Source organism: Enoplosus armatus, chromosome 19 (assembly GCF_043641665.1).
Source record: "Enoplosus armatus isolate fEnoArm2 chromosome 19, fEnoArm2.hap1, whole genome shotgun sequence".
In the NCBI taxonomy this organism is placed as follows: domain Eukaryota; kingdom Metazoa; phylum Chordata; class Actinopteri; order Centrarchiformes; family Enoplosidae; genus Enoplosus; species Enoplosus armatus.
Genome location: NC_092198.1, coordinates 12,261,090 through 12,288,527, shown reverse-complemented (window position 1 = coordinate 12,288,527; position 27,438 = coordinate 12,261,090). Strand labels below are relative to the sequence as shown.

The following is a 27,438-nucleotide window of genomic DNA, read 5'->3' as shown; positions in this document are numbered from 1 at the left end:
CAGCATATCAAAGAAGCAGATATAATAGAAATATATATTCACAATTGTACAAATACGGCACCCATGCACATTGGCTTACATGCTGCCTAGAGAGGCATGTCCCATCCCTACATTCATCCCTGAAAAAGTGCTTGATGTCATGGTTTTGCACTTGTAACTACATCCAACGGTGATGTCACAGCGTACTGACACACCCTGGAGTACACTTTGACTCATTGTAATTTGGGAACATGACTAACACGTACAATTTGATATAATCGGCAGAGAGGATTACAGTGCATGTGTAAAGGGGCTTCTTTTGCTGCCTCTTCTTCCTTAATTTCTCTATCCACTTCCCTCTCTTGCACCTCGGCCAGACAGGAGCTGTCTGTAAACACACTGTTACTGTTGTGTACAGTGACACATGAACGATAGCAAACACACCACAAATAGCCACCTGAGCATGAGACCCGCATCACATGTCAGCTCCTTGTCCCGTCACAGCGGCAGCAGATGACTCCAATGATCCAACGTCATGTTATGTAATGTAATGTGTGCTGATTAAGGCTGGTACGTTCCTGTATAATGAGCCGCAGCTGATCAGACGTTGCTGTGGCTCTGCTTATCCTGTTTAGTAGAAAGAGAGAGAGAGAGAGAGGAGGGGGAGGCGGAAGGGGTCAAACAGAGGATCCATTGACGATGGGCTGGGACGGGGACAAGCCGGGGGCCCCTGTGTGCACCGGCCCAAAACAAGAGGAAGGAACCAACATGGGGAGGGGGTGGAGCAGCGTTTTGGGTGGGCAGGGTAAGGGGGGACGGGTGTGGAGCCCAGAGAAAGAAAAGAAAAAGAGTTTGAGAAAGAGAGAGAGAGAGAGTAAGAGGGGGACCCGCCAACGTGACATAAAGGCAGATGAATCAGCCGATTGTTCCCTCAGTGCTCCCTCCTGCCTGATTTTAAAAGGACACTGATGACAGAGGTTTAGTGAAAATGGGCTCAGGTTTAAAAAAAAAAAAAAAAGAGCAAACTCGGTGTGGTAGTGTGTTTGTAAGTGTGTGTGTGTTAAAGGTGGAGGTGTGGGAACTCCTCTTCCCAAAATCTGATCAGAAATCAGTAAAACAAAAGTTTGTTTTGCACTCTGCAGTTGTAGCAAACTGCTTTGTTTACTTTCAATCAGTTATTTACAATCCAAACCTACTTTTCACCTACATATACTGGTACATAGAGATTCCTAAATGGGACCTGTGAGACAAAAACTCTTTTTTGTAAAATGCAATGAAACCATAACTAATCTAAAATGTTTGGTTTTAGTGTTGGCTAAGAATCCACAAATGATGAACAGCCCCAAATTAAAACTGCTTGCACTTTATATGAAAGCAGATCTAAACCCACATGTGCTGTTTGGGAAATCTTAATACAAACATACTTTCCTGTTTGTCTGTATCAATCAGTCTAATCCTGTAGACTGAACATCACCTGAATGCCATACTAACATAAAATAAAGAATATTACAAAATTTATTTACTTATTTATTATTATTTACTAGCAAAGGTTTGTCTTGTAAACTAGCACATGTTTATGTTGAGTTTAGTGAGTTTCTGTCAGAGGGGTCAAAGTAATTCAATTGATCGAGTTAGAGCAAAAAGTCAAGTGACGAAGATTGTTCAACAAAGAAGACACAATATACTCCTTTTTTTTCTCTCTGAAATGTATTAAACTAAACTTAAAATGTTCCAAAACATCCAGCTGACTGCTCAACCAAATATGGCCTCCTGAAATAGTATAAAGTTGGGCAAAAAAGTGTTAAACATACATCCACTCTTAAATGGCCCACATCAGATAAACAACCGCTCTGTAAACTATAGCAGACAACTGGAATATTGAACTTTCTGTGGTGAGTTTTTTTGTCTGAAAAGGAAATCAAATTTATGAATCTCTTTTTCTCGTTGTTGAGGAGAAACAGGAAGTGGCTCTCTGCTAATTAATCTGTCCCTCAGCCAGCTTCCTTTCTCCAATCTCTCAGATTTACTGCCAGCTCCATGACAGTGAAAAACAGACGTGTGTTTGAGGATGTGAAAAACCAGAGCTCTTTTGTTCCTCTCCTCTCTCCGCCCCTAAAAATTAGACCTCACTCCAATAGTTTGATCTAATAATGGCATCAACATCAAAATGTTACATAATGTTTTTGTCTACGCTGCTTGTATTCACAGTATCTGTATACTTGAAGAGATTACGAAGAGATCAAAGAATAAGGTAGTGTTTGTTGTGGTGCAATGCTCATATGGAGGCTGAGTTTGGAATTGTGTTAACACAAATTGGAAAATGGCCTTTTATTCAATTTACAAGTTAGATTCACTTTTGCACTGCGCAAACACACATGACCATCCAGTATCAGTGTTTCCCCTCGTCAGTGTTGCTGGTGGAGGTGTGAGGAGAAGCGTTGTCCTGTAGTAATGATGTGTTATTTAATATATGAGGTCTGGCCAGCAGGTACCGGCCTGTTCACTGCCCCACAGGGACTGTTACAGCTACACTGTCCCAATCAATCATTATGACTGGAAGACTCAGCCACATCAGCGTCCTTATTATACTGCCTTTCTTTATTGCTTCACCAGTTTAGGTAGCTGAAGGTAGCAGCGAAGACTGCAAGGTCCTCAGAATCAAATGGTTGTTTGATATTTGCCTCAAGTAGCAAAAGATTACTTCTACATTACAGCCTCTTGAATAAATGAGGATGTGTCTCCTTGTATAATTCGTGATCATGCGCTGAATCTGATTGCACTATGATTACTTTGTTGGTCTCTCACAGAGAATCCTCTGAATAGTTATCTGCGTGTGAAACCAGTGGATTTTTAGCAGATTTTGTGAGTTTCAGAAAAAGGTGTTTACTTCCTTGTCAATGCCTTTAAGTTAGAAGTGATGAGACTTGAATGTTCGTCGCAAACGGGGAGTCTTGTGGTTTTTCTACATTCATTTTAAAACGTCTGGGCTGGCTCCTCCACTGCGACACTGTGCTCAAAATAACCTCTCTTACCTCCATTACATCACGAGCCTCTGTGGACTCACCCATCTTGCCTCTACGTTCTTTCGCCCTCCTCTCTTTTAGCTCCATGATTCATCTTTTTATCTGCCCGTGCACCTGTTAGCTCTTGCTCTGCACTCTGAAAACAAGGACCCAGGTACCAGGTTTTTTTCCATTTTGTTTGACATTACCTCTTGCATCTGTCCAAAATGGCTCATTCCTGATCCCACATTCCTCATGTAAGCCAGATATAACATTTTCATGTATAACCAAAACCTCTGAAGTTGTCCAAGTCTTCGTACCTAAACAAAATAGGTCATTTCTCTTGGCCTTCCAAATCGACCTCTATGAGCTTTTTCTTATCCCTTGCACCCTTGTCCGCGGAAAGACAATTCTGGAAAAAATGAAACAAGTCTTTTTGTACACATACTACACAGGTTCTCCTCAGATCAACAGCTTCAGCTGCATGAGCACCAACATCTGGGCTGGAGTATGACTTACCTTGAGTTACATGTAGCCAACATCAAGATTTGAGAAGCAGGGAAAAATTGAATTGCATTTGAATTCTATTCAGCTACGAGACACTTGATATTATAAGTGCAAATGGCACCTAAGATATTTCAGGGCGTGTTACTTCCACTGATGAGAAAGAACAGTTGTTATTTTCAAGACCACGAGAGGTCACTTGTCAGGAAAACTAACAAACCATCCTGTTGTCTTTGTTGTCAGCTTCTCCCTGCATTGTTGGATCTTCAGCCTCACAGGGCTCCATAAGGTATTTTATTTAGGGCTGTAAGAGGTATACTTTAAACAAAAAACCTTGTTGTTCATAGTATGCCTCATCCCCTCTTTCATGAACCTGTTCACCCCTCTCTCTGCCTCCCTCTCTCTTGCTCTTTTTTGCACATCCATTTTTCATCAGCTCTGGTCCTGATGCAGCACTAACTGCTTCACAGAGCACAGTGGAAGATGTGTGAAGTCATGATGTGTGTGTGTGTGTGTGTGTGTGTGTGTGTGTGTGTGTGTGTTTTGTACTGGTGTGTCTGTAGTTCTGGTGGGAGCCGGAGCATTTGAAGGACAAACGGTGAATCATAGCTTCAGTGCAGCTGCTTTCTTGGTGAGCATACTCATGTAGGACGGAGTAGCTGCTCTGATCTCTACAGCTGAGGGATCTGAGATTTACTGCATTGACCAGACATACGACTAGTATATCATAATCCCCGTCCAATAACAATAAAACTCATTGACCTGAAAAACAGAGCAGTGGTAGAAAGTACTACTACAATGTTTAGGAGTTTTTCCATTTTATACATCTACTCCACCACATTTCAGGACAAATATTGTACTTTTTACTCCACTACATTTGAGTGTTATAGTTAGTAGTTACTTTAAAAGCCTATAATAAGGATATAAAATGTGGTATTGCTACTTTTACTTAAAGGATCTGAACACTACTGACAAAGACCAAACTTTGTATACTGTAAATTCTTTGGGGTAAACTCCCTCTAAAAGTGTGTTTCCTTCAGAAAACTACTTTTATATACGACTAATTTGCTCCAGCAAATATATTTTGAGAGAAATGTAATGCCTTCCCAATTATGTTTTTTTTATCATCATAATGAGAAAACATTTTTTAATGAACATACCTGCAAAGTCACAAAATATTTATATTGAATGTATCCGCAAGTCTTTCATTGACAACATATTTATTTTCCCTTCAATATCAGCTCTTGGGAACGAAAGCCTGACTCGTGTTTTTCTGGTTATGTTTAGGCAGGTCAAAGCACTTTGTTAAACTGAGGAAAAGTTTGTGGTTAAGTAATAAACAAGTCAGCACTAACTGCATGAGACAGGACGCCTGGACCTCACGAAGTAAAAGCACTTTCATCACACACACCATACTGTACTGTATGTACAGGTGTATTTGGACCCTGTAAGTGGTGTCTTATGATGCCCACTGCTGTTTTAGGATAATTAGAAACATACAGTACAGTGAATCAAGTGGTCGCTGCTGAGGCGAATGGAAGTGTTGTTTTAAACGACAAACATGCACTGCTTTATTGAAATGGGGACTGAAATATATCCTCATTTTACGTGAACTACCTCCTCCACAAATTCTACAGTACAATACTTCCCAGAGAGGCCTAGCTGCTCTGCATAAACAGGATTTATCAAGACCTCAAGACACCATGACGTAACATATGCTTGTTTGTGATTAAGCTATTCACATTTTTTAGACTAATTAATTGCATTAGTGGACTACAGCCCATATACTGTTCCTGCCCTGTTTAAGCAGGCGAATGAAAGTAATTGATTGTATTCTGGCAAGAAAACAGATCTCTATATTGAGCTGATTTCTTTCACATGCCTCTTTTAACTGTGTTAAAATGGCACCCAGCAACATGTGAGAAAAGCTTTGATAGAAAGACGTGACTCAGGTTTCTTCTGGGACTCCTCATTTCTGGCTGACACTTAAATATCTGCGCCTGTGCTTTAAAGATGCAAACAGACAGAAAGTTAGGGACTCGCTGATGAACACAGTGGAGCATTTAGCAGCTAAAGAGCCTGATGTCTATAAAGATTCTCGGTACGTAGAAGTCAAAGGCAGCTGCAGTTGCTGTAGATTTTGATGATGAAGACTTCTAGGTGAGGAGATGCTGCAGGCCAAAACGGAGCAAAAAGGAAAGTGAATATTGGACTAATGTTTGCCAGGTGGCAAAAAAGCACAGCTTCAAGTTAATCAAGTTAATGTTGTTCTGTGTCTGCTGGATGTGTAAATAGGCAAATGTTTGCTAACATCAGGTTAGCAAATATGTCAATTTTGTGTTAACAGGTTTTTCCAAAACATAATTTAATGCAGCTTTAATTTAACTAGATAAACCAAAGTTATGTTTGTACATGTTTCTTTTATTCATTAACATATCCAGCGGTGTAGTTAAGTATCAAACACCGCTGTTGAGAAATGTTGATCACCTTGTCGGTTTGCACCTGTTCAGCTAAGAAAGTCTGTTCAAAATGAGGCAAGTTTCACACCATCTTTGTATGTCAACAACCAGCTTTATGTTTGTGAATGTTGAAGTTTAACAGTGTACATCTTTTTGTAAATAGTTTGGTTGTTTCTGTTTAAGCTGGTGTGTTTTTTTTATCTAAGTATTTTTCTGTGACGTCTGTTTTCTCTGCACTAATTACATTAATGCAAGAAAATAAAAGCAACCCTGAACCTTCAAACTTTAGCACAAACTTTAAGTTAGCTAGTTTAGTGATATATTGATTATGTCCCAACAGTGTTTCGTAGTATAACATGGTTAAGCTGCGACATTTTCAGGAAAGTATGCAACACAGCTAAGACTGAATCTTCTATGCTAATAAATTATAAATTAAGATAATGTGCCTAAATCCATTCATGCTCAAGTTACCTCTTCTTTTCACTGTATTTACTGTATTTTCAACTTCATTTCATGTACCTCTTGCCACTGGAGCGGAAGTTACAGATATGTAACAGATTTGTGCTGCTTCTCAACCACATATACCAACTATCCAAAAAACACCTGACTTTGGAAACTTCAAACTATTTGGATAGCCCAAAGCTGAAGTGATGTATTTGACCCTGAATGTTGTTTCTGTGCCAAAACTTAGATCAAACATGTAGACATTAGTAGGGCATTAATCTAAAAGTAATTTGAGGCCTAAAGCCAAAAAAAACCCCAGTCTGGTTTAAATGTCTCACTAATTAAAGCCACGTTTATAGCTGTCTATATGCGTTCCAGACACCCCCTCTCACTAGTCATCTTCTTTTCTCACATATGACTTTGGAGCTCAGATGCTTATCGGGGCTCAGAGATATTTAGAGATTCATGACAGGAGGGTCAGCAAAGGGGGTGGATTTGTTATTTCAACCCAGTTAGAGAGGCAGGCCCGTGGGGTCAAACGCTGGCCATTGTGGCCTGATTATAATCGTGTCCTGGGGGGTCTTTCCTGCGACCAGGCTGTTGTTGTTGTTTGGCTCAGTTTGCTGTTCAAGTGTAGCAGCCGCACAGATGAAGGGATGGGGGTGATGAAAAACAGACAAATTGTGGGAGGTATAGAGACCTCAGGTTAAAGGGTTAGTGATGCACTGATGTAGGTCGAGGAGGACAACCTGGTTTTATCTGTTGTCCTAAAATGGCAGCTAACAGGTGTGTGACTCCACAGCTTTAGGGTCACTCAGTCTATTGGTTTACATTTTTTTCTTTCTGCTCTGTCTCTTCCTCTCTCTCATACACACACACACATACTTGAGTCTTACCTTTTTATCCTTCTGCTGTATTATTTAATCTAATTCAGTGTCCCTCAGATTCTCTTCTCACGTCATGTATGTGAACCAGGCTGAAATCAAATACAGCTGACAGTCATGCATAAAGACTGATATGGTTTACAACGCTAAGGAGTAGTGGACCACATACATATCATAGTATACAATATCTTTGCAAAACTAGTTTCCAACAATATGATATATATATATATATATATATATATATATATATATAATAATAGGGATGGATTGCCATGACATTTTGTACAAACATTCATGTTACCCAGAGGATGAATTTTAATAACTTTGATCATCATCAGGTCAAAATTTTAAGTTGTCCATTACTTCGGTGTATGACAAAGCTGTACTTTGTGTTTAGTGCTAATTAGCAAGACATCACCACCATCATTTTGTCATTTGTGTTCTTCAATGGAGGTTGAAACAACTGCAACAAGTGGAATAAGTACACTCACATTTCCTAATTTTCATCATATTGTGTTTGTAGTTGGATGTTGTCAAGCTTAACATGTCCACCATGTCATGGTGAAATATTAATTAATATAAAACCTTTTCAGAAATTCAAAATATATTTGTTAATCAAAGTACACAGTCACCTTCAACAATGAATCGCGAACTGAAGGTCCACCATGTGTTCATTAAATGCTAACTTTAGCCAAAAGCCTTCCATGACAGTGGATGTCTACAGCTTTGACTATAACAATAAAACTATTGATATTTATCCTAATATTATGAGGACTTTCAAGGTGGCCAAACCCAAAGCTAATTTAAAACCATCATATCACTGAGTTTGAGTAACTCGATCCTGAACTGGTAAATTGTATTTTGTCTTGATTTTCTGGACAGTTTTTAACTTTCAGCCAATCACCAGACTGAATTCATTAAAGATAAACTCATAGAAACATTGGCAGCCACACTTTGCCAGTGAAGAGCTGCCAGATTTATTGTGACAGATGAAAATCACACAGTCAAACCTGCTCTGTAGAGCCGAAGTGAAATGAAAGAGTGAAAGATGGAAGAGAAAAAAAGAAAGAAAAGAGGAGATGCTTACTTTCCATTTAGTTGTAAATCTGTAATACATCTGGATATGACTTAATGTGGTCAGATTTGACCTCATCCAAGTGTTTGAGGGGTTACTGTGAATTTAGCTCGCTCAAATTATTATTTTAAGGAGCATGATATGAACCGAGACTTACAATCGTTATGATAAATCTTTTGTGATCCAGGACTCGTTTGACTTCTTCAGTGTTTCTTTATTTCACTTCAAACTGATCTGGACGGCACAAACACACACATATGCAAACACACAGAAGCACAGGTACCCACAGTCTGAGCACCTGAGCAGAGTTAAGAGACTGTGGAAACAGTGAGAGTGCTCTTCGGGGATCTTGTCAGGCTTTGATCTTTGGTATGTACTGAATGTGGGGGTCAGGGTTAATAGATTGGGGGCTGGCAGGGGTGAAGAGACATGAAGGGAGAGGGAGACAGACATGATGGTCATACAGGCCCCTGAAACCTCCTGTTATACCGAGGTGAAGTATTTATTGGCAAATACCTCTCGCAGCTCGTTTTAACCTGCTTAGATTAGATTATTGGTGGAGTTTGATTCACCAGGATGGTTCAGATGATGCTGGGAAGTTAAAACTACTAAATACTGTCCTTAACTTATAGATAAGGCTCATTATTTTCATTTGTCAAAAATATTTGGAATTGTTTATCTGTATTTAATTTGAATAATATGTTATAACAAACAAGAATGCATATTAAAATGTATTTTAATAATACAATTTTCTGAGCAGATGCTGTAGTTTTATCATGTTTTGTCTTTTAAAGGAAAAGTTCAACATTTTGGGAAATATGCTTATTTGTTCTTCTGCCGAGTTAGATGAGAAGATCACGTCTCTCTCCTGTCTGTACGGTAAATATGAAGCTACAGCCAGCAGCATGTTAGCCTAGCTTACCATAAAGACTGCTCTATCTGAAGGTAACAAAATCCACCTACCAGCAGCACCTAAAACTCACCAATTTAACTGAACTATAACGAGAACTTGGGGTTTTTACAGGGGGTCATGTGTCGAACTATTTCCTGGCTGGGAGCTGTGACTGCGCTAAGCTAAGCTAACCGGCTGTTGGGTGTAGCTTCATATTTATTATACAGACATGAGAGTGTTATCAATCTTCTCATCAAACTGTCAAGAAAGAAGGTGAATACACGTATTTCCCAGAATGTCTAACTGTACATTATAAGACTCTCTGGTTCCTATTCTACAGCTTATTTGCATTTTTATTTTTTCTTTATATTGCCTGAAGCATTTTTTGGGGTCCAAGAGGACTTTTATGACAGTAAACTGTAGAGAATTGTGTCTTCTTATAGCAGGAAATGCAACAAGGGTGTCAAATCTGGGAGAAATTGTGTTTGAATCTTCCTCTTTAAAAGATCATTAAGAACCAAAAACATGATTGACTGAACATAATATGTCATTAGAATGAGCCACTGGTGAAGGACTACTTTCCTAGGACGACATTCTTGCCATCTTTTCTCCTCCTTCTGGCTCTCTGTTTCTCATCTCCTCTCTCTTTCTATCTCCACATCTCTGCTTTCACCTCCTCTCCTCTGCCTTTATCTTTCCGCTCTCCATTCTTCCAGTCGCCCCCTCCAACGGCATCATCCTCCTTTCGTCTGCTCCGAGAGTTTGCCCACACCTCCGAGGTCAGAGGTCTCAAGGTTAACTGTCACGAACAAACTGCGACCCCACAGTGTGTCTTAAAGCCTGTTATCTCCTACTGCGAGCTTCCTTGTGTGTGCATATGTTCATTTGGGAATAATCCTAACATGATTGCTAGTGTTTCCAAACTACAAAGGTCATTTACAGAGACTGATCTGAGTGATCTTTTTTTTTATTTGTGCAAGGATAAAAAGTTAGGATGTTTTTGAAGCAGCATTAAACAGTTACATTTTCCTTCTTGTGCACCTCACCAAGTCATTGTTAGTATGCTGGCAATAAAATCACAGCGTCGGCCAGATAAAGTGAATTTATTCATTCATATTCATTATTGTGGTCTGTATTATGATTGACGAGTATAGCTAGTTTCATTAAGTATCAGCCCACTGTATCTGCTTATATTCTCAAATATATCCCTTAATAGCTACATTGATCTACTGCTCTTTTGCGTGATCCCCTTATTTGAGGACTTACACCTTGAAAACCTTCTTGACATTAACTTATTTTGTAAATCACAACAGAGCTACAAAATAAAAGGTGCTTTAGAAGAAACCGAATCAAATGCAGACAATAAACCCAAACGATCCCACTGTTTTTGTACATGAGAAGTCCTCAATCAATTTCATATACAATTTTAGGGTCCTTTGAACTATTCCTGCAGCCTATTTGATGACATTATAAAGGCAAGCCTCTCCTGTTTTATTTGAGTGGATCAGATTTAAAGAAAGGTCATCAAAGCTCTTTTTGCATACTTAGTTCCGCCTCTTGTCTCTGCCTATTCTGAGACAAGAGACCTGGGCTTGAGATGTAATTTGCCAACTGCGACATCCTCTTCTTTTCCATTAACCCCCTCCAGTTGTGTTCTGTGTTTGGTTTAAGGGATATAAATCTCCTCTGTTGCCCTTTGTGGAGTGATTTAGGAGACAGCGGGTCGTCTCTCTCCTGGAACCACTGAGTGTAGAGGTGTAGCCATGAAGTAAATGAGAGAGGCAGATGAAATAAGAATCTAAAGATACATTTTGAATAAAAGGGAAAACAGAAAGAGAAAAAAGAAAGATTGAGAAAGTCTAATCCAGTGCTGATCCTGAAATTGTAGGTCATTCTTATTGTGGACAGTCAGATGGGAAGGATTTAAAGTTTATCTGAAGGCTTTTGCTTGCACAAAGTAGACTGACTAATTAGACTTGGAAGTACTTTTTGTGCCAAACATCAACTTCCCTACGCAGCAAATAATCAATGTGTTTAAATTTTTGAAAGTTTAAAAGCTCTCACTACCCAAGTTATCTGATCAAAAGATCTTGGAGTAATGTGGTTTAGCGACTGACTACTGAGTACTCACGGGTCGAACATCAACATGTTGGCCGGCGTTGCGGCTGGTGTGATCCCATCGCAAGATGGTCTCTAGTTGTAATTGCCTGTTTGATTTATCAAGTTGGATTAAACAAACGATAGCAGTTATTCATAAGTCTGAAAGGTGACTCAGCATTTACAGTAAGTGCCACCCAGGTCTGCTGGCTGACAGACACCAAGTGCCTAATGGATGTGTAAACACTCAAGTGAAAGAGGCTGCAGAGAAGGAGGGAGATAATATCGTCCTTTGTGAGTATTTAGCCTCTTGTGACAAATGAAGATGAGACCAAGAACAAATGAAAAGAGCTGAAAGTGGTTATAAGAGAGGCCGGAGGAGGAGGTGTTTACTGGTACTTCTGGATACAGTACGTACGTCCTGCACGTCTCTCTGTCTAGTCCTGTTGAATGTAGATTCCAGAATGCTGCAAAATAACAACTGTTCTTAAATGAAAAAAAACAAAACACTGTCCTGCTGTTTTTTCCACTGCTGTTGTTTAGTTAAGCAGATGTTTTGTTTTGTGACCATTCCTTTGTGCACTTCTTGTACAGTTCAAAGTCTGTCTTTAGGTCTTTGTGGCAGACCATGTTGACCAAGCAGACGTCAAAAAATGCACAACTGGCAGTGAAAGCTCAACATATTCTGTCTGGGAACTGGTCAAAGGAATTCAGGCGACGCAGTAGCTATCAGTTTTTGGGTCAGTTCGGTTTCAGTTCACTGGAATGATAAACTGAAGCTGCAATTCTCATAACACCAACACAGCCTTCACTCTCAGTCACCTCTTCATGGCTGGGATGTGAGATCCTTTTTCCTCACTTGGTTACATGAGAGTTGCGTAACACAAATACTGATGACTCCCTCCAGAAAAGTATTAATGCAAGGGTAAAGGTTTAAATCTCCAATCTCCACACCCTTTCTTTTCACTTAACTAATGTAGGGCACACTGCTTCTTGTGTTGTGACTGAATGTTGGCATTGGAGGTAAATCGTAAGGTGCAGAAACAAGAGTCCTTACACCTGCCGCGGTGAGAATATAGCAGCAGCATTTTTGATGCCCAGAAGAAGGAGTGGCATTTTGGCCACTCCTTGAGGTCAGAGGGGGCTTATGAGGTAACTTAGGGACAGAGGTGGTGAAAGGGTGACCATTTGGGGGAGGTGGGCTGAAAAAAGAGGGTGTTGGGAGATCTGTGGAATCTTGGTGAAGAGGGCAAGGAATGCTGGGAATGCCAGTCATGAGGTAGACTAGGGGAGGGCGGGGGCGTTGTAGGTCTGGAGGTCAGCTGATGGTTCACACACCAAATCTGATCCTGGAGGTCCTGATGGCTTTAAAAGGACAGAAATGACAGGACCCTCCTCCTTGGTGTGAAAGGTTTTGAACCAATGAGGTTTTTACGTGGGTGTAAATGCTCCAAACATGCCATAATGATCTTCTCTGGCTTCAAATGTATTTCTAATTTCTTGTAAAGAATCAAGGGCCCATTTAACAAAGGCAATACACGTTTCACAAATAATAAAGACACTTGCATGCTTGTGCATTAGTTGGAAATGGAGGAGGAGGAAATTATCTCATGTTACAAATTGCAGCTTGCATGTTGAAAATGTAGTGAAACAATAACCAATCACATAAGTCCGCTTAATTCAATGCAAGCTATGTGATCAGATCATAGTTTGCATTTCATGATCAGCTGGCTAAAACTGGCATCCAGTATTTGTATCGTTGCCTTCTTGTGTGGAGGAGGTGGGCCTGCTGTGTTGGCATGCACTTACTTACTTTAGTATTGTGTTCCTGGGTGGATCGAGCCTTTCAGTAGCGACGACAGAATGGCACCGTGAGCACTTAAGGAACCATATTGCACACAACCTAACAACGAGGTTCTCAATTTCTGTTTGCTGGGTGGGAGCACTTAGAAGGGAGCAAACAAGGGGTAAAGGGCGTGGTTGTATTATGTTTTTGCAGTAAATTGTTGTTGTAAAGAAAGAAAGAGGTCTGATTACATCTACAACCAGTTATGACCAGTTCTTATTATCCAAGCTCCCTCGTTTCATCTGGTTTGGCAGATCCAAGGTCAATGCACAGTTACAACATAGGACAGCCCTCCACCTGATGACTGTTCCCCTTCCTCCCTCCCCTCCTCAAACCAGCTCTCACTTTCTTTTTCTCATCTTTTAGTACTTCCCTCCAACCTGTCCCAAGCAGAGTGTCTCCTCTGTGGTGTCGTTTTTCAGGGTTTTCCTGGAGGAGTTTGGGGCTGGTGGGAATAGAGCCTGAGTTGTCCATTAGTTAGATTAGCAGCTCTATGGGGAGGCTCTGGTTCCCTCTCCCCTGGCCGGGACAGACAAAGCTCTGGCCTGCCCGCCATTGTACAGCTGTCAGTTGGAGCTGGTCGCTATTAGAAAATATATTCCTTTTTGCTGTGATGCTGGTATATTAGCTACTCAGTTTATTCTAGGATCTCTATGTGGCTCTTTTTCAGTGCTGTTTGCCAAATTGCCAGAGATTTGACTGTTGAACAAAATCAACTGACTGAACAACAAAAGAATGATTTTAATGAGATGTTGTGAATATGACCTGTGAATGTGAATTTACCCATTTTTGGTCCTTGTCATAGTGTTTTTGTCTTTTAACGATGGATTTTACTGCCTGCTAATAAAACTATTTAAGGATGTGTAATGTACTGGCAGCACACACACCATTTAAGGATCTAATAGCGTCCCAGCAGGCTGATCCACTGATCATAAAGCATGATGGGTCGGTTGAGATAAAGACCTTTATTCTGTGGTTCACATTATTTGAAAACCATTATCAAGTATATATATGTTCGCAAGCGATTTTAGTCCTTTAGTGAAGGCTATCATTGTCATGAATGCCTTAAAGAAATTGTTTGACATTTTGAAAAATCCCCTTATTCTCTTTCTTGCTGAAGGTTAGATGAGAAGATTGGTGCCACTCTCATATCTGTGTTAAGTTTGGAGCAAGAGCCAGGAGGTGGTTAGCTTAGCCTACTGTAGCTTGACACAAGACTGGAAACAGGGAAACAGCTATCCTGGCACGGTCCAAAGTAAACAAAAAAATACTCCTACCAGCACCTCTAAAGCTAATTAATTAAAATATTTTAGATTGTTTGTTTAATCTGTACACGAACAGAAATGCTAAGCTAAGCTAATTGACTCCTGGCTGACACCAGCTCCGTACGCAGCGCAGAGATATGAAAGTGGTATCAATCTTTTCACCTAACTCAAGTGAAAAGGTCAATAATAGTATTCCCCAAAATGCTTCCTTCAAAGCAAATTGATCAACCATGTTACCGTGTTTAGGCCTATGCTAATGTATTTAATTGTTTTTTATGTTTTATTTAAAATACATCCTGACTCAGAGTGTCTCTTCTTTCTGTGTCTTTTTCAGCCTTTGCAGAAAAATGGACAAATCTCCAGCATGGCCAGTCTGAATGGACACTCAGAGGACAACACGCTGGCAGAAGGTGTGTGTGTGTGTGTGTGTGTGTGTGTGTGTCTGTCCCGTCAATACTGTTTATTTACAGTGTGTAACTTTAGCTGATGTTCCTGTGGTCGATGGGGTAAGTAGTGGCAATGTTTGTGTGTGTTTGTGTCTGGGATTTTGTACTGTTTCTTCAGCAGTGGCAGAAGGTAAGCTTGTTTGTGTGGGGTCAGTTTTCAGTGTGTGTGTGTGTGTGTGTGTGTGTGTGTGTGTATGTGTGTGTGTGTGTGTGTGTGTGTGTGCAGATTCTTGTCTGCAGATGTCTTCATGGCTCTGCAAGATCTACTTGATCCTTCGCTAATCCCTTTGTCAACACATAGGGGACACCTACATGGGCTTTTCACATAGGAGCCACACACACCCACATACTCTTTCTCTCTCTCTCTGTTTCTCTCCCTATTCCTTAACCCATCAAGTGATTGCATGTACATGTTAACTCACATGCATATATATATTTTGTACATTTTTACCTGGTCTTAGTGTGATGCTGCATTTCAGGACAGATGCAAGAAGATTTTGAGCTCAGATCACATCGCTGCATGTGACCAGCTGCATAAATATAACTTTAGATTTGAAGAAGAAATACTCACATAAAATGTTTCTCTCTGAACCTCCCAATGCCTTTGCAGTCTTGGAAAATTGTCTCTTTGTGGTAGAAGCTAATGAATATAGAAGTAGGCCTCATTTGGACTAGTCAAAGTATTGTTCTTATAAAGTAGAAATATTCAAAGAGGAGTGTCTGTGGTCTTGTGGTAGATACTCTAAGCACACAAGTAACATTTTTACATCAGTAATCTGTGATAATCATTAACCAGTAATTGTTCAAATTGATTTCTGCAACTTAAATTAACTTGTGCACCAACCTGCTCTGTCCATCGGCTGCAGCGCCCTCCTATCTCCAAAGCTGCGTTTGTTTATTTTCTTTGCCATTTCTATCGTGTCCCCCTCAATCTGGGAGGGCTGCAGGGGCCTGTACACCCTCCCTAAATATTTAGCAGGCCGTGACCCGGGCCCCGCACAAAGCAACCTGCGCACTTCATAATATGTTATGGCCCAGGGGAAGGGGTAACCCTATACTACTTAAAACACAGAGATATGTCACATACCACTCTGTCAAATAACCTATTTAATAAGCTATTTAATAAGCTATTTAATGAAGCGATTCTGTCCGTTTATAGAGTAACCCAATACCCTCCTCAGAGCAGAGATACAGAGTGTATGAGTTGATGTGGCACGAAGACTAGTGGAGAGTAATTTGCTTGTTGAAATTGTTGCTTCTGTGGACATGTACTGTAAGTTAATTAGTAACGTAGAAATATGTAGAACAGAACCACATATTTACCTTGCCGGGAATGCTTAGATCTTGTGCACTTATGCATACACAAACAGAAGCTACAGACCATTTGTTTTGCTTTGCTCAGGTTAATATAATCAGAACTTTTGAACACAGTAGAGATCATCTCTGCATGCAGGTTTTCAGGCCAAAATACCATGCAATGCGTGTCGGTGTGGCTTTACCCTTCGAAACTTAGCAACCTCTAGACCTGCTCCCTATACTATACGTAACCAGAATCTAAATATATCTGACACTCATATACTAATCTTAATCAGCAGCTATGGTCAAAAAAAAAAGAAAAAGAGAAGCAATACATAAATCTGATATACTTTTTTTCCTATATTCATTTTTCCTGCACTTCACAGTTCACATCTCAAAAAAGATGATAATGCTGCACCACGTGATCAGACCTGATAGTGGATCCGCTCAAATCCATTTGAGTACACACATTCACCCACAGACCCAAGAGCCGTGGCTAAGGTATCCTACTCTACCTGATTAAACTGGGAACAGTGTGGTCCTGTGAAGTTTGAACTGACTTACAAATCAACCAACCAGCTGACTGATATTGCTCTCATAGAAGCTGGCACTCTCACTGGCAGGACTGGAAACAGGAGGGAAACAACAGAAAACAACTGAAGTTGTGAAAGAATTTCAAGGCTACATATTAAAGGAGTGCAGGGGAATGAAAGGAAGGGAGATACACAGTGGGGAAAAAAGAGGGAAGATAGGGGAGTGGAAAGCATGGAGGGGTTTCACATCCGAGCACTTCTCTACCTCTTGTGCAGCCTGATAAAGACAGCAATGCATTGTGGGAGACAGGAAGAGCCGAGGAATCTCTCTGATAACAACGAAAAATAACAAAAGGCAGGCTGCAGATCAAAAGACTGACGCATGAGCAAACACACACACACGTGCAAACACACACATATACAAACACACAACCATAATCTCTCTCTATCAGGTATACCAGAGTGTTTACAGTTTGAGGACCAGTTCGGTAGTGAAACGCCACACCCCAAACACATCATACGCCCGCCTGGATAACAACTGACAGTCTTGTTTAAGTATTGTAGGAACTTGAACTGAGACACGTAACTCACTTTTTCAAAAAAGCTGTACCTCTTGGTTCTGTGCCCATTTTTGATATCTGATTTGTAGGTTTTGGAAAAACTCATAATATCGGACTCCGCTGTGGAGTGGGAAAGTCAATTAGTCTAAGTATAGTTGGACTGCGTGACAGTAAAAAGCAAATAGCAGGAATATATGTTGCAGCAAAAATATTTTTCTCTATCATCTCTCATGGCATGTTTAATTAAATTGCCGAAAGTATTTGTTTAAAATAGTATCAAAGTAAGAGGATGGTGTGGAGTTACATTTTCCAAACTGACATTTTCCATCAGTAGTCGACCCCTTTGTGAATACAAACAATGAATCTGCTGGTTCACACAAGGTGACCGTGTGTTGCTGTTGCCGCCGTATTTTGGTTATTGAGAAATCCTGAAAATGCAGGACAGAAAATAAGAAGTAAGCAGTGCATAAATAGCTGAATCCAAGAGTTGTTTGTATTTGTTGTTACTTGGTATGGTATTTGTCTTTTAAAGAGGAAATGTGTAGTTGCTGCTTCTGTCATCCTATTCAAGGGCTTTTTCTTGATAACATAGATAACAAATGAGCTCAAATACTGTTTGAAAATCAATCTTAAAGATTCTCCTCCCTGAGAAAGCCCAGGCAGGAGGGCTGTGGCTTAGGAATGCAGAGTTTACACTGGGTTATTAGACAGAAAGGAACTGAATAAATATTACATGAAAGTAGAGTTTTGAAGGGAGCACTCAAAAATGTTTCTTTGCTAAAGAGAGGAGAGAGGCGAGCACAGAGCAAGGAGGGGTAAAAATAGATAAGGATAAAGAGAGAGAAAGATATTAATACACAGTCATCTGTGAATGATGCAGCCACCTATTGCGTCAGTCTATAACAAAGTGCATTCCTACAAACTTCATCAAAATGAGACATATTATCACTTCAGTTTTTGTCCTTTTGTGTACAACTGTAAATGTGTTATTAAAGCAACCATGTAGATCTTTTCATATGTTGATCTCATTAGCAACAGTAAGATTTGTTGTGTGCTGTGTTCTCCATGTAGACGTGCATACAGGCCTGCATGTGTGTTTGGGTTGCTGGCTTCAGGGGTGTGGGCGCATGGGATGCAGTGGGAGCCCAAAGACTGACATCATAGCTGATGTAATCCACTGGCCGGAGCGGTGTCGGTCCCTCCCAGATGGCTCGCAGGCTCTACAAGAGGGCAGATGAAGTTTTCTGGAAGGCTTTAGAGGGAGAGAATGCTGACTGTGTGAATGTGTTTGTGTGTTCATAGCAGTTTGTGTTTATTTGTATGAACACTGGACATCAACCATAGGTCAAAAACTGCATGTCTGTTTGTTTCATTCTACTCAAGGGATCAGATGGCTGCGGTAGACTACATTAAATCAATTAATTGATTTCATTTATTAATTCATTAAATACTGGATATATAAATTGAGTTCAAAATCAAAAGCAAGTTGTAGTTAAAACCAGATTTTGTACAATGTGACAAGCATGTCAAAAAGTAATATATATAATATATAAGATTCTTTAAAGATTCCAGGTGTGTCATGGATTGTCAGAAATGACTCACTTGAGTCTCTTTGTGCTACATTTTTATTTCTTTTTTGTTTGCAGGTGTTAACTTTTACGAGGTGAATGTATGGTAGCCTGTGTGTGTGTGTGTGTGTGTGTGTGTGTGTGTGTGTGTGTGTTTGTGTGTGTGGCCATGATTTCATTCCAGGATGGACTTACTCAGGCTCGGCCCGGGGGACATACATTGTCGTGTTGCCAAAATCATGCCTCTGGAAGGGACCTCTCCCTTCACTTAATCTCTGTCTGATCTCTGCCAATAAGGCTTCGTGTTGTACAGTCGTCATAACACAATCCAGCCGCCGGATCATTCCTTTTGGATTTCTGCCCATATTCCTTTTACATTCCAGCTGACAATACTCATTACAGGCAAAGTTTCCTATTCAGATGTGCTTGTGCATCTTTTTCCATTGTACTCGCACTGCTTGGAGGAATTCTTTTGCCCTCGGACTGTACTGCATTTGCACAGATGCTGATCCATCAACTTGCTGCAAGACGTCAGAATGATTTCTTCTCCTCAGAGAAAGAAAGTGATCCCAGAGGAAAGTGTCAGGGAGGCAGAGTTTTAGATCGGAGTGCTTAAAAGGCCCTCAGCCCCTCAAGATCCATCATTGTCCAGTCAGTAGTTCAATTATGTTCATCTGTGCAGCATGTTTTATTTAGTCATTTGTTATAAAGTGGGTGCTTTAAAGATACACTTCAGGGCAAGGGAGGTTAGGAGAAGTCTATTAGAAAGCTGCCATTTGTCTCAGCCTGATCAGACTGGCTGAGACAAATGGCAAACTGATCAGACAGAAGGCTTTTTCTTTTCCAGAAGCAACCTCAACAACATTTTAAATGAAGCTTGAGTAAGTTCTGACAGACCATCAGCAATAACCAGATCAGCTGACAGCATGCTAATCAAAAATGTCTCCAGTGACTGCACCTGCCAGAACACTGATGGCCAATTGCCCATATACTATTGGATGGTCTCTTAAATTGCTCTTCTGAGACATCATACAGTAACACTCACTTTTCCTTGACACATACCAGACATCCAAACCTCCACAACCTCAGAATTCACGTTTACGTCATGATTTTACCATTCTATATTACCCTTGTATTATGTTCTATAGCTAATTATTGAAGCTTTATTTATTAAACTATAAGAGTGTATTAGCATCTATGTCAATGTTGTAACAGATTCTGTTATGTTTGAACCGAGCCATATCACCAAACATAATTATACTGCTTGGTTCTGGTGTAACACGAGCTAGCAGCTCTGTGAGACTATAGTTGGGCAGAGCAGTGCTTTGAGCTACATTCTAACATCAGCATGCTAACATGCTCACAATGACAATGCTGGCATGCTGATATTAAGCAGGTATAACGTTGACCATGCTAAGTTATAATCTTGGCTTGATGAGAGCACTAGATAAAAAGTCAGGGGATCATCAGAATTATGAGGATACAATTCATCCTGAGGGGAACATGAATCTGTGTACCACATTTTATGGCAATCCATCCAATAGTTGTTGAGACATTTAATTAAAAACCACAAACATCAACCTCGTGGTGTCACTATAGGAAAAGTCAGGGGATCACTAAAGCCATTACGATTCATCCTCTAGGGAACTTGAATTTAGTGGTCATCCATTAGTTGTTGAGATATTTAAGTCAGGACCAAAGAGATGGACAGACTGACCAACGTTGGCATCTCTACAAATCTTTGAGGAAAGTAGTCCAAGCAGAATTAATATAGATTAGCTCAACATCCTACCATACCTCCCATATGAACTGATGATACCTGTAGATTTTAAATTTTTGCTGTTTAGGTTGTTTTGTTCGCACAGTAAATAACTCAGAAGTGACTTTTAAGTGGGCACAAATACAAAAGCAGATGCTGTTATTTCTAGTCTGACAGTGTATCAGTGATCATTGTATAAATCAAATGGACTGGACTGCTGGATACACAAACATAGTGTGTCCAAAATACACTCTATCCAAAACACGAGGTTTGTAAGGAGTGCATCCCTACGAGTATTAAAAGGAGTGTCCCAGGTATACAGGGCCTAAAATTACAGTAATAAGGTCAAACTCATGGTAGACTCCCACCAGGGCTTCCCAGACCCCCCAGGACCCACTCGTCTCCGCAGGCGCTGCTCTCTCATCTTTACCGGCATCAGGGAACCTAATCTCCCTCCTCAACCCCTAACCTCCCCCAGGCACATGGAGGATTGAGAGAATGGACCAGGAATGTGGCTGACCCCTCCTTCTCCTCCTTCTTTAATAGTGTTATGGCCCCTGTTACAATGCTGTAAGTATCCATACACTATAATAAGTAATTTTTACCTTGCAATTAATGATAAAATCTTCTTTAAATAAGTGCCAGGAATGTGTCAGTGCGGCGAGGTTTTTCACTTGTCTCCGATGCAAAAATTAGGTGTAATCTTCTCGGTGCTGGGCACTCAATACTTCAGCGATCTGCCTTGTTCCTCTTGTCTTAAGTTACCAACATTTCTTTTCTTGAAAAGTCTCAAAACAACTACATTGTTGTGGAAACAAGTGGAATTACTCACTCCGTTGGCCATCTCTAGAAAAAATTTGATTTAAGCACTCAGTTGAGATTAAATGACTTGTTAAGATAAACAATTTTTGAGTGTAGATCAAGTACAAGTTAATGGATCTCAGCCAAATCTTAACGTTAAGCAGAGCTGTGCATGAAACTGAGGTAAGGAAGATGGATAAGCAGCCAGGAAGAGCGTGAAGGATAAGAGCTATTAGGAAGAACATTTTTGTTCTCATGAAATACAGCTGCGCAGGAAGTCTTATTTTGGCTCAAAGACGAGATGAGCCGCTTTTTGGGTTCAGCAGGATTTTGGGGCATTTTTATCAATGACATATTTGTTTTTGACTAGCCTCTTCTATTATGTGGTACAAAGCCTCCATCTAGACCATCTTTGAACACACAATCATTTGAAAGGCGCATTTCTGTGGATCAAAATACACATCAAAGACTACATCCTTGTTGAAGCAGTAAGTCGACGAGCTTCATTCATTCATCTCTTTACTGTTGCACTCGTATGTGAATGTGGACCATTTCCAAGGCCTTTTCAAGCTCCATGAGGGGTTTCTTTAGATCTACACTTCCCCATTTTTACAATTCAGTCTGTACTGGAAGACAAGAATGATGCATAACAACAGCTGGAATGCCAAATTGCTGGTGCAGATATTTCAGGAATGCAAGTATAACTGATGGCAAAGGCTGGTTAAACATACCCCTCTGGAAGAAACGCTGCGCTTCACCGCAGTTTTAAAAGCACAGTTTTTGTTGTAGGTCGTAGGACTTTAACTGGACTGCTAGGAAGATCAACAGTAACAGAAGCACACATGCTTGGATCTAAAATATAATTGTTTCCAGTTGCGTGCAAGATCATATTGATTTTATGGAACCAACACCTTCTCTGTCAATGTTGAAAGCTGTAAACATGATCCTACATTGTTTTACTGCAAAAATGAACAAAAGATGGTCATGAAATACTCGAATCTGAGACGTCACAACTACAGTGTTCATCTCATCACGCGACATTGCGTAATGTACAGACCCTAATCTCAGCAAGAAATGGCGGAAAGGTTGTTGGACAGACTGTGCAGAGTACAGAATGATGTGTAGCTTGAGGAAACGGGCGAAAGGAAGAGGAAGCAGTGATGTCAAGAAATGACTGTGTTTCCTGTCCAACATTCTTATCCATCCCTTCGGCCCACACACAAACAGGAGAGGTGGGATGGGTGCTCAAGAGGGCAGAAGAGACAGAGGAGAAAGTGGTAGAGAGGGAGAAGGATTAAAGAGGAGTGGAGTGAAGATTCGGGAGGTAAAACGATGGTGTGAAAGGAGCAAAACAGAATAAAAAGATGCAGAAGAAAGGCAAGGTATTGAGTGTAAGATCTCTCTGATCTCAGGCAGTTTCACACACTCACGGCCCTCGTTTCCCTTTCCTCCAATTATTTCAACATCATCCTATCCAGTTCTTGGAAGAGTAGGAGGCGTTTTCTTCTGTGCTGTCCGATGATGTCATTCACTTCTTCACAGGCAACAAAAAGCCCCTCCGCCCAGCACCCCAACCCCCCACCCGCCAGACCATTCAAGACCCCTCCTCAAACATTCCTGAACTCAGGCACGTTTTCTGATTTATCGAGATATATGGGGCGTCAACCCCCTCAAGACTTGGCCCTGTGTTATCCTGACTTAACTGCAGTTTAAATACAAAATACACTCCTGTTCATTTAGTGTTGTGATGGCAGCCTATTCTAATTAAATTAGGATTTATCTAAAAGAAACGAAGGAGAAAAACAAATATTTGAATTGGCCCGTTAAGGTTGTTAAAATCATCTTACTCCACTCTGACAGCTCTTAATTGAAGCTATATGGAACTGAGTGAAATATTCAAACCAAAGACTTCCATCAAATGGACACATCCCAGATTTAGGTTTTCTTTGTCTCCTATGATAGTAAACTGAATATCTTTTGGTTTTGGACTGTTTATAATATATATTTTAAAATGACACAATGGGCTCTGGGGACTTGTGATGGGCATTTCTCGCTATTTGCTAAAATTCTGCTGCTCCAAAACATTTTTTTTCAAATGTCACACTTGTCCTGTAACTCCGAGAGGACCATATGGATTCTTTACGACAGTTTTTCCCAAACAGCTCAGTGTAGCCTGAAGCTGTGCCTACATTAAAATCTGTCAGGATGTATGGAAGTCCAGGAATGTGACTGATGTGAGTGAGTCATATGAAGGAAGTTGGGAGGGAAAAGGAAGATGTGGGCCTATCCAACAAACTCTAAATTCCCTTCCGTCTGACTCACTGTCCACTCAGCATAATATACAGTACTGTCATAGTGGTCATTATGTAGCATTGTACAGATAGTGAAATATCTACCAGATGAGTCACTGCAATAACAGAAAGCCTCGCTGGTGTGTCACAATGACATTTTTAGTAAATGACTGTGAACAAATGAATGGGTCTTTCATGATATACCCATAGGATTTCACTCTTAACTTGCTGCTACCTATTAATGCACGGATGGAATTAAATTATATACTTATACCTAAAACATGTAACTAAGTTACTAAGACGAGAGAAAAGAGCAGAAATGCCAGCCATGCACAGCCTAAATTCTCTGTAATATAATAAAGATTCCTTTTGTTATCTTCTGGAACTTTCTTGTGAAAATAATATATCTCATTAGAATTGTGACTGTTTTCTTTCCTTCCTCCCTTCATCTCCTCTTTTCTCACTCCTGCTAGCTCTGATAAAAACCATGAAGCCCTCTATTCATGGGCATAGATCTTGTTATTCACTGCTCTCTCAATTCAATGGATCTCACAGGAGCTCACAGGAAGTGGTGTCGGATAAAGAGAAAATAAGATGATTTGTTTCGCTGGAGACATTTTGCCCGAGAGCCTTCCTTGGTTGTCTTGTTGTGACCTGATTTGATTTTAAGTTGCCTTGTTTGTTTGCATCTTAGAAATTGAGAAAATATCAAGTTTAAGAGCTTCAGGAAAAACTTGGACTTAGGAAAGCACACAGAAATATTGCTGATGGTTTTCCTGTTGTATGCAAAATCACTGCCGACACTTCAAGAAATTCGCTCCTGGATCTTGATTATACCAGTTCAGCTTAATATCAAGAAATTCCCCACAGTGTGTATACTGTGCCCACATTTGAAAGCATGCACATACACATTTGGGTGAGGGGGCTTTCAGACGGTACTTGATTACCGCTGTTATCACCCATTTGGGAGCCTTCTAGATGGAATTCACACATTCCTCTGGGACAATGCTGAAGTGTGACAGATCTGATTATGCTGGTATTTACCTGAGGATTTATCTGCATTCCTCCCCCCCCCCCCCCCCTCTGAATTAAATGTGTCTGTATTGGAGTAATTGAGAGGGGCCTATTAACATTCACAGGGGGCAGGCAGCAACTCAATAGCACCCCCGTTCATGGTTTGGGTTTAGGCCCTTGGTATGAACTTTGGGAGTGTACAGTGAACTAAGTTTTACTTACTTTACTTATCAAGTTTGATTGAATGTATTGGGATTGGGAAGCTTAAAAAAGGCTGAAAAAAATCAACCACTTCCATTGAGGAACAAATGAAAAGTTATGTAAAACTAAGTAAGTAAAATCCTGAAATTCCCTCTGGTTTGGCTCTGTCAACATTCCTCATGACATACAGGGGAGAGCCTGGTGGCCTCCTGAAGAGGGGGAGAGAAGGTGGGTGCTTAAATTGGTATTTTAAAAACAATCTGTGAGAGGCTGCCTTTTGAGGACACACATGGGTATTAAGGCCAGAGAAGGAGATTGTAGACCCCCCCTTTAAAGAAACAATGTGTATGAGTTTGAGTATATGAAACAGGTTGAGGAATTAAGGGAGGGGGGTTTTATGGAGTTTGAACATCTACAATCCAATGTTTTTTTTGGAAGGGTGGGCAATAAATGCTTCCTTGAAAGATCACATGATGAGCTCCAGTCATCCTGGGTGGATGGTGAAGTCTGAGGGAGGGTGAGTGGATAAGGAGGGGGGGGAGGGGGCTCATTCAGAACAGCTGAAGAAAGGAGAGGGAGGTGGGAGGAAGAGGGAGGCAGGGGTGGTCCTAACATGACATGTGTTTCAGTCTGTTGAAATGTGTGCAGAGCTCTCTCTTCTGTTCATACTGGCTGAGAAGCGCTGGAAGAGAGAGTCGCAGCTTCTGCCCTCAGACTGAGTTTACTAGTGAAGACGGAGCCAACTCAAAGAAGCAAATCTCAGAGTGTGCAGAGACGTGAAGGAAAACAATAGAGCAACCAAATAGACCACTTCTTGAAATATTTTTTTAAGCATCTAAAATTTTGTGGTATCTTGTTTTATTTTGGTAATTTTTTGGAGAAAGGATTTTTGGACTTTTATACCAATGCTTGGAACAATAACTCTAACAGGTAAGAACCATGATTCAATAAGATCTAATTTATATCATCTTAACCATTAAGTGTTCTCTTCAACTTTCAATCACAATCAAAATCATGACTGTTTTACTGTGAAGTAAACTATAGCTATATTATACATAACATATATAAGTTGAAACTTTACATTTGATCATATTTGTTGGCTTTTAGTAATTTATTTAGGTTACATCTAAAACTCAAAGAGAGGGGTTTCTCCTTACATGAGTGAGTGTAGCCAAAGGCATTGTTTGCCTGAGGGTGTGGTTAGTCAGCACTGAGGTTTGTAGATGTCCCGGCACGGGTGAGTAGTTTCAATTGGAAGTGAAAAGATTGTGTTGAAAATAACTTAATAATAATAATCATTAACTTTTATTTGATATTGTTTATGAGCTTGAACTTCAACATCAAGTGTTCAATCATCATTCTTGCATCACCACTGGCTTTAAAGTAAGTCCTACAAAACGTTCTCCTCTTTCATTCCCATCTACTGTACAAATACCATTCACAGTGCTGGAACTACCGTCTCTGGCCAAAGCCAACTGCTGAGTGCCCTGAACTCAGAAGTATACATCCTATACTACGGCCAAACTTCTTGGTGGGGAAAGTATTTCGCACACTGTGACAGCTGCCAGATAGACATATATGTAGGTGCATTCACAGAAATATGGTCAAAGTCTGCTTTTAGCTCATGTCACCATCCGAGCCAGCTCCCTGCCTCCTGTCATGTGAAGTATTTCATTAGATTAGAGTGGGATCCTAATTCCCAGTGGGGTTTTTCAGTTTAGCCGCAGAGGATAGGGAGGGAGGAGAAAGGGGCGTATGGAATTAATTACATGCCAAGACTGATTCTTCTTCAGGCCTTATAACTGGGAGTGATGGTTCTTATGGAGCAGGTCTGAAATGTTTTGCTTCATGGTGATCTCGGGTTTTGGTTTCTGCACATAAATGGAATATACTGATGTTGATAGATAAACATTTGTGTTTTCTATATTTTGCTGTGATCTAAGTCACATCAGATTCTGACTTGATCTTAATAAAACAAGGGAAAGGCCAGTGGTGCAACAGTGGGTGTTGTTGATATGTAGGGTCAGACATTTTGACCACACCTTTGATACAGAAAGGGGGCGCTAACAAGGGTCTGTTGGGGGAGGGTGTGGGGATGTCTTGTCCTCATTTTAACTGACTTCTTTTGTTTAAAGGGCTTCTGCTCCAGACAATTAATTACAACAAGGATTTGCATATATTTGGCAAAGTTTGTAAATAGTGTCTGGAAATAATAGCTGCCATTCAGCTTCCCAACTGCCCCCTCGCCCCCCGCCTTCAACAACAACACACAAGCCCACTCTAGTGCTGAAACAGCCACAACAGAAACATTATCTGATCTCGCTGGAGACGAGTAGATTTACAACAACATCGCTTTTTTGGCTGCGCTTATGATATTTAATATGAGAGCATCGCCTTACCACATGCTCTCACACTCACAATTAAACAAAGCCCATCTCCAGCAGAGCAGAAGCATTTCAACTATGAATGTGTGAGTAAAAGATATGCAACACCCTCTAAAGTGAGTTAAGGCTTCAGCCCCA

At 40.5% G+C, this 27,438-nt stretch overlaps 1 protein-coding gene across 1 annotated transcript in view; it reads left to right on the top strand.

The window, feature by feature from the left end:
- akap12b (A kinase (PRKA) anchor protein 12b) overlaps window positions 1-27,438 on the top strand; it is a 41,118-nt gene that overhangs the window by 3,469 nt on the left and 10,211 nt on the right. The window contains exon 2 of the mRNA XM_070926014.1: window positions 14,782-14,857. Coding sequence (XP_070782115.1) covers window positions 14,782-14,857 — 76 coding nt within the window. The remainder of the gene's footprint in view (window positions 1-14,781; window positions 14,858-27,438) is intronic.